Source organism: Aegilops tauschii, chromosome 2 (assembly GCF_002575655.3).
Source record: "Aegilops tauschii subsp. strangulata cultivar AL8/78 chromosome 2, Aet v6.0, whole genome shotgun sequence".
In the NCBI taxonomy this organism is placed as follows: domain Eukaryota; kingdom Viridiplantae; phylum Streptophyta; class Magnoliopsida; order Poales; family Poaceae; genus Aegilops; species Aegilops tauschii.
Window position 1 is genome coordinate 4,905,385 of NC_053036.3, and position 7,756 is coordinate 4,913,140.

At 45.0% G+C, this 7,756-nt stretch overlaps 1 protein-coding gene across 1 annotated transcript; it reads right to left on the minus strand.

Annotated features, from left to right (window-relative positions):
• Positions 1 to 6,733: 6,733 nt before the first annotated feature.
• Positions 6,734 to 7,192, minus strand: LOC141041973 (uncharacterized). The gene has a single exon (XM_073509556.1). It carries the CDS (start codon positions 7,190 to 7,192, stop codon positions 6,734 to 6,736), a length of 459 nt encoding a protein of 152 aa, XP_073365657.1.
• Positions 7,193 to 7,756: the final 564 nt, after the last annotated feature.

The following is a 7,756-nucleotide window of genomic DNA, read 5'->3' on the forward strand; positions in this document are numbered from 1 at the left end:
AGGTGATCTTGTTTTTTTAAGTTATCGGCAACTGGCAGAAGTCTTATGGTTGTCTCTTTATTGCATAAGATGCAAGCGCCAAATAATTGCTTTACTTTATCGCTATGCGATAGCAATAGTTGCAAGAGCAATAGTTGGCGAGACGACCATGTGACGACACATTGATATAGATCAAGATGATGGAGATCATGGTGTCATGCCGGTGACGATAGAAATCATGACGGTACTTTGGAGATGGAGATCAAAGGCACAAGATGATCATGGCCATATCATGTCGCATATTTTGATTGCATGTGATGTTTATCTTTTATACATCTTATTTTGCTTAGTTCGACGGTAGCTTTATAAGATGATCTCTCACTAAATTTCAAGATAAAAGTGTTCTCCCTGAGTATGCACCGTTGCCAAAGTTCGTCGTGCCCAGACACCACGTGATGATCGGGTGTGATAAGCTCTACGTCCATCTACAACGGGTGCAAGCCAGTTTTGCACACGCAGAATACTCAGGTTAAACTTGACGAGCCTAGCATATGCAGATATGGCCTCGGAACACTGAGACAAAGGTCGAGCGTGAATCATATAGTACATATCATCAACATAGTGATTTTCACCATTGAAAACTACTCCATTTCACGTGATGATCGGTTATGGTTTAGTTGATTTGGATCACGTGATCACTTAGATGATTAGAGGGATGTCTATCTAAGTGGGAGTTCTTAAGTAATATGATTAATTGAACTTTAATTTATCATGAACTTAGTCCTGATAGTATTTTGCAAATAATGTTATAGATAAATAGCTCGCGTTGTTGCTTCCCTATGTTTTATATGTGTTCCTAGAGAAAACTGAGTTGAAAGATGTTAGTAGCAATGATGCGGATTGGATCCGTGATCTGAGGATTATCCTCATTGCTGCACAGAAGAATTATGTCCTTGATGCACCGCTAGGTGACAGACCTATTGCAGGAGCAGATGCAGACGTTATGAACATTTGGCTAGCTCAATATGATGACTACTTGATAGTTTAGTGCACCATGCTTAACGGCTTAGAATCGGGACTTCAAAGACGTTTTGAACGTCATGGACCATATGAGATGTTCTAGGAGTTGAAGTTAATATTTCAAGCAAATACCCGAGTTGAGAGATATGAAGTCTCCAACAAGTTCTATAGCTAAAAGATGGAGGAGAATAGCTCAAGCAGTGAGCATGTGCTCAAATTGTCTGGGTACTACAATCGCTTGAATCAAGTGGGAGTTAATCTTCCAGATAAAATAGTGATTGACAGAATTCTCTAGTCACCATCACCAAGTTAGTTGAACTTCGGGATGAACTATAACATGCAAGGGATGACGAAAACAATTCCCAAGCTCTTCGCGATGCTAAAATCGGCGAAGGTAGAAATCATGAAAAAAAACATCAAGTGTTGATGGTTGACAAGACCACTAGTTTCAAGAGAAAGGACAAAGGGAAGAAGGGGAACTTCAAGAAGAACGGCAAGCAAGTTGCTACTCAAGTGAAGAAGCCCAAGTCTGGACCTAAGCCTGAGACTAAGTGCTTCTACTTCAAAGGGACTGGTCACTAGAAGCGGAACCACCCCAAGTATTTGGCGGATAAGAAGGATGGCAAAATGAAAAAGCTATATTTGATATACATTATTGATGTGTATTTTACTAGTGTTCGTAGCAACCCCTCGGTATTTGATACTGGTTCAGTTGCTAAGAGTAGTAGCTCGAAACGGGAATTGCAGAATGAATAGAAACTAGTTAAGGGCGAGGTGACGATGTGTGTTGGAAGTATTTCCAAGATTGATATGATCATCATCGCACACTCCCTGTACTTTCGAGATTAGTGTTGAACCTAAATAAGTGTTATTTGATGTTTGCGTTGAGCATGAATATGATTTGATCATGTTTATTGCAACACGGTTATTCATTTAAGTTAGAGAATAATTGTTGTTCTGTTTACATGAATAAAACATTCTATGGTCATACACCCAATGAAAATGGTTTGTTGGATCTCGATCGTAGTGATACATATATTCATAATATTGAAGCCAAAAGATGCAAAGTTAATAATGATAGTGCAACTTATTTGTGGCACTGCCGTTTAAGTCATATTGGAGTAAAGCGCATGAAGAAACTCCATGCTGATGGGATTTTGGAATCACTTGATGCTTGCGAACCATGCCTTATGGGCAAGATGACTAAGACTCCGTTCTCCGGAACAATGGAGCGAGCAACTGACTTATTGGAAATAATACATACTGATGTATGCGATCGGATGAGTGTTGAGGCTCGCGGCGGGTATCATTATTTTCTGACGTTCACAGATGATTTGAGCAGATATGGGTATATCAACTTGATGAAACATAAGTCTGAAACATTTGAAAAGTTCATATAATTTCAGAGTGAAGTAGAAAATCATCGTAACAAGAAAATAAAGTTTCTACGATCTGATCGTGGAGGAAAATATTTGAGTTACGAGTTTGGCCTTCAATTAAAACAATGTGGAATAGTTTCACAAACTCATGCCACCTCGAACACCACAGCATAATGGTGTGTCCGAACGTCATAACCGTACTTTATTGAATATAGTACAATCTATGATGTCTCATACCGATTTACCACTATCGTTTTGGGTTTATGCATTAGAGACAGCTGCATTCACGTTAAAAGGGCGTCATCTAAATCCATTGAGACGACACCATATGAACTGTGGTTTGGCAAGAAACCAAAGTTGTCGTTTCTTAAAGTTTGGGGTTGCGATGCTTATGTGAAAAAGTTTCATCCTGATAAGCTCAAACCCAAATCGGAGAAATGTGTCTTCATAGGATACCCAAAGGAGACAGTTGGGTACACCTTCTATCACAGATCCGAAGGCAAGACATTTGTTGCTAAGAATGGATCCTTTCTAGAGAAGGAGTTTTTCTCGAAAGAAGTGAGTGGGAGGAAAGTAGAACTTGATGAGGTAACTGTACCTGCTCCCTTATTGGAAAGTAGTTCATCGCAGAAATCTGTTCCTGTGACTACTACACTAATTAGTGAGGAAGCTAATGATGATGATCATGTAACTTCAGATCAAGTTACTACCGAACCTCGTAGGTAAACCAGAGTGAGATCCGCACCAGAGTGGTACGGTAATCCTGTTCTGGAGGTCATGTTACTTGACCATTACGAACCTACGAACTATGAGGAAGCGATGATGAGCCCAGATTCCGCGAAATGGTTTGAGGCCATGAAATCTGAGATAGGATCCATGTATGAGAACAAAGTATGGACTTTGGTTGACTTGCCCGATGATCGGCAATCCATAGAAAATAAATGGATCTTCAAGAGGAAGACGGACGCTGATAGTAGTGTTACTATCTACAAAGCTAGACTTGTCGAAAAAGGTTTTTGACAAAGTTCAAGGTGTTGACTACGATGAGATTTTCTCACTCGTATCGATGCTTAAAGTCTGTCTGAATCATGTTAGCAATTGCCGCATTTTATGAAATCTGGCAAATGGATAACAAAACTGCAATCCTTAATGGATTTATTAAAGAAGAGTTGTATATGATGCAACCAGAAGGTTTTGTCAATCCTAAAGGTGCTAACAAAATGTGCAAGCTCCAGCTATCCATCTGTGGACTGGTGCAAGCATCTCAGAGTTGGAATACATGCTTTGAGGAGTTGATTAAAGCATATAGTTTTATACAGACTTGCGGTGAAGCCTGTATTTACAAGAAAGTGAGTGGGAGCACTACAGCATTTCTGATAAATATATGTGTATGACATATTGTTGATCAGAAATAATGTAGAATTTTCTGGAAAGCATAAAGGAGTATTTGAAAGGAGTTTTTCAAAGAAAGACCTCGGTGAAGCTGCTTACATATTGAGCATCAAGATCTATAGAGATAGATCAAGACGCTTGATAAGTTTTTTCAATGAGTACATACCTTGACAAGATTTTGAAATAGTTCAAAATGGAACAGTCAAAGAAAGAGTTCCTGCCTGTGTTACAAGGTGTGAAATTGAGTAAGACTCAAAGCCCGACCACGCTAGAAGATAGAAAGAGAATGAAAGTCATTCCCTATGCCTCAGCCATAGGTTCTATAAAGTATGCCATGCTGTGTACCAGATATATTGTATACCCTACCACTTCGTTTGGCAAGGGAGTAGAATAGTGATCTAGGATTAGATCACTGGACAGCGGTTAAAATTATCCTTAGTGGAATAAGGATAAGTTTCTCGATTATGGAGGTGACAAAAGGTTCGTCGTAAAGTGTTACGTCGATGCAAGTTTTTGACACTGATCATGATGACTTTAAGTCTCAATCTGGATACATATTGAAAGTGGGAGCTATTAGCTAGAGTAGCTCCGTGCAGAGCATTGTAGGCATAGAAATTTGCAAAATACATACGGATCTGAATATGGCAGACCCATTGACTAAACTTCTCTCACAAGCAAAACATGATCACATCTTAGTACTCTTTGGGTGTTAATCACATAGCGATGTGAACTACATTATTGACTCTAGTAAACCCTTTGGGTGTTGGTCACATGACGATGTGAACTATGGGTGTTGATCACATGGTGATGTGAACTATTGATGTTAAATCACATGGCGATGTGATCTAGATTATTGACTCTAGTGCAAGTGGGAGACTGAAGGAAATATGCCCTAGAGGCAATAATAAAGTTATTATTTATTTCCTTATATCATGATAAAGTTTTATTATTCATGCTAGAATTGTGTTAACCGGAAACATGATACATGTGTGAATACATAGACAAACAGAGTGTCACTAGTATGCCTCTACTTGACTATCTCGTTGATCAAAGATGGTTATGTTTCCTAGCCATAGACAAAGAGTTGTCATTTGATTAATGGGATCACATCATTAGGAGAATGATGTGATTGACTTGACCCATTCCGTTAGCTTAGCACTCGATCCTTTAGTATTCTGCTATTGCTTTCTTCATGACTTATACATGTTCCTATGACTATGAGATTATGCAACTCCCGTTTACCGGAGGAACACTTTGTGTGCTACCAAACGTCATAACGTAACTGGGTGATTATAAAGGTGCTCTACAGGTGTCTCCAAAGGTACTTGTTGGGTTGGCGTATTTCGAGATTAGGATTTGTCACTCCGATTGTCGGAGAGGTATCTCTGGGCCCACTCGGTAATGCACATCACTATAAGCCTTGCAAGCATTGCAACTAATGAGTTAGTTGCGGGATGATGTATTATGGAACGGGTAAAGAGACTTGCCAGTAATGAGATTGAACTAGGTATTGAGATACCTACGATCAAATCTCGGGCAAGTAACATACCGATAACAAAGGGAACAACGTATGTGTTATGCGGTCTAACCGATAAAGATCTTCATAGAATATGTAGGAGCCAATATGGGCATCCAGGTCCCGCTATTGGTTATTGACCAGAGAGGTGTCTCGGTCATGTCTACATAGTTCTCGAACCCATAGGGTCCGCGCGCTTAACGTTCGTTGACGATATAGTACTATGAGTTATGTATGTTGGTGACCGAATGTTGTTCGGAGTTTTGGATGAGATCACGGATATGACGAGGAACTCCGGAATGGTCCGGAAGTAAAGATTGATATGTGGATAGTAGTGTTTGATCTCCGGAAAGGTTCCGGAATCCATCGGAAGGGGTTCCGGATGTTTCCCGAAATGTTTGGGCACGAGAACACTTTATCTGGGCCAAAGGGGAAAGCCCACGAGGTTTTTGGAAAGCGCAAAAGGAAGTTTTGCGGAGTCCAGGGGCCAGACGCCAGGGTCCCTGGCGTCTGGGTCCAGACGCCGTGAACCCTGGCGTCTGGCCCTGGAGTCTGAAGAAGGACTCTTGCCTTTCGGGTGAAACCGACTTTGTGGAGGCTTTTACTCCAAGTTTTGACCCCAAGGCTCAACATATAAATAGAGGGGTAGGGCTAGCACCCAAGACACATCAAGAAACACCAAGCCGTGTGCCGGCAACCCCGTCTCCTCTAGTTTATCCTCCGTCATAGTTTTCGTAGTGCTTAGGCGAAGCACTGCGAAGATTGTTCTTCACCAACACCGTTACCACGCTGTCGTGCTGCCGGAACTCATCTACTACTTCGCCCCTCTTGCTGGATCGAGAAGGCGAGGACGTCATCGAGCTGAACGTGTGCAGAACTCGGAGGTGCCGTGCTTTCGGTACTTGGATCGGTCGGATCGTGAAGACGTACGACTACATCAACCGCGTTGATATAACGCTTCCGCTTACGGTCTACGAGGGTACGTAGACAACACTCTCCCCTCTCGTTGCTATGCATCACCATGATCTTGCGTGTGCGTAGGAAATTTTTGAATTACTACGTTCCCCAACACAGCAGCCCCCGCGTTGGGAACGGCGGCGGCCGGGTCGACGGCTGCAGCCCCCGGGCCGGGTTGAGCAGTCCCCGGGCCGGGTTCGGCAGTCCCCGGGCCGGGTTGAGGCGCGGCCGGGATGTAGATGGACTCGGAGTCCGGAGATGGCTTGACGGACTGCTTGTGCAGGTGCTCGAGGGAGACGCCGGACAGGATGGATTGCCGGGACGAGGCGATCTTGGCGAGCGTGCTGGCCGCCTCATTTTCCGTGTGCGGGACGTGGAGGAACTCGCAGCCCGCGAAGAATACAGACAGTTTTTGGACAAGGAAGCGTTAGCTCGCCATGTTGGGGTCGCGGGCGTCCCACTCGCCGGAGCACTGCTGCACCACCAGATCCTAGTCGCCATAGCATAGGATGCGTCGGATGCCGAGTTCTTTGGCAAGCCGGAGGCCATGCACAAGAGCTTCGTATTTGGCGACGTTGTTGGAGGTGGTGAAGTGGATCTGGAGCGCGTATTTGAGCCGGTCGCCCTTCGGGGAGGACAGCACAATGCCGGCCCCTAGGCCGAGACGCATCTTCGAGCCATCAAAGTGCATGTGCCAGTGCGTTGAGTCCGACGGCGGCGGCAGGTACTGGGTCTCGGTCCAGTCGACGAGGAAGTCGGCTAAAGCATGGGACTTGATCGTAGTGCGAGGCTCGTAGAGGATGGTGTGGCCGGCTTGCTCGAGCGCCCACTTGGCGACCCGGCCAGAGGCATCCTGGCACCCGATGATCTCGCCGAGAGGGACCGTGTTGACCATGGTAGCAACGTGCTCTTGGAAGTATTGCTTCAAATTCTTGGCGGTGAAGTACATGCCGTAACACATTTTCTGGTAGTGCGGGTAGTTCTGCTTGGAGGCGGAGAGCAGCTCGCTCAGGTAGTAGACGGGACGCTGGATGGCTTGGATCTTGCCCTTCTCTAGTCGCTCGACCACCATCACCGTGCTGACCGACCGCGAGGTTACGGCGACGTAGAGCAACAACGGCTCCTTCTCGGCCGGTGCGGCTAGGACGAGTGCGGTGGAGAGCATGTGCTTGAGGTCCCAGAAAGCATCGTCCGCCTGGTCGTTCCATTCGAATGGCGTCGTCTTCTTCATCAGCTGATACAGGGGCAAGGCCCTCTCGCCTAGTCGGCTGAGAAACCGGCTGACCAAGGCCAAGCAGCCGGTGAACTTCTGGACATCGCGCAGCCGAGCCGGCTTGCGCATGCGCTCGATGGCGTTGATCTTCTCCGGGTTTGCCTCAATGCCGCGCTCCGAGACGAGGAAGCCGAGTAGCTTTCCGGCCGGGACGCCGAAAACGCACTTTTCCGGGTTGAGCTTGACCTTGTACTCGCGTAGGTTGGCGAAGGTTTCCTTCAGGTCGTCGAGGAGCGTGAG

What these genes read in the sequence shown, in the direction of transcription:
- LOC141041973 (XM_073509556.1), bottom strand. Translation starts at nt 7,192, where the DNA reads ATGTACTTCACCGCCAAGAATTTGAAGCAATACTTCCAAGAGCACGTT.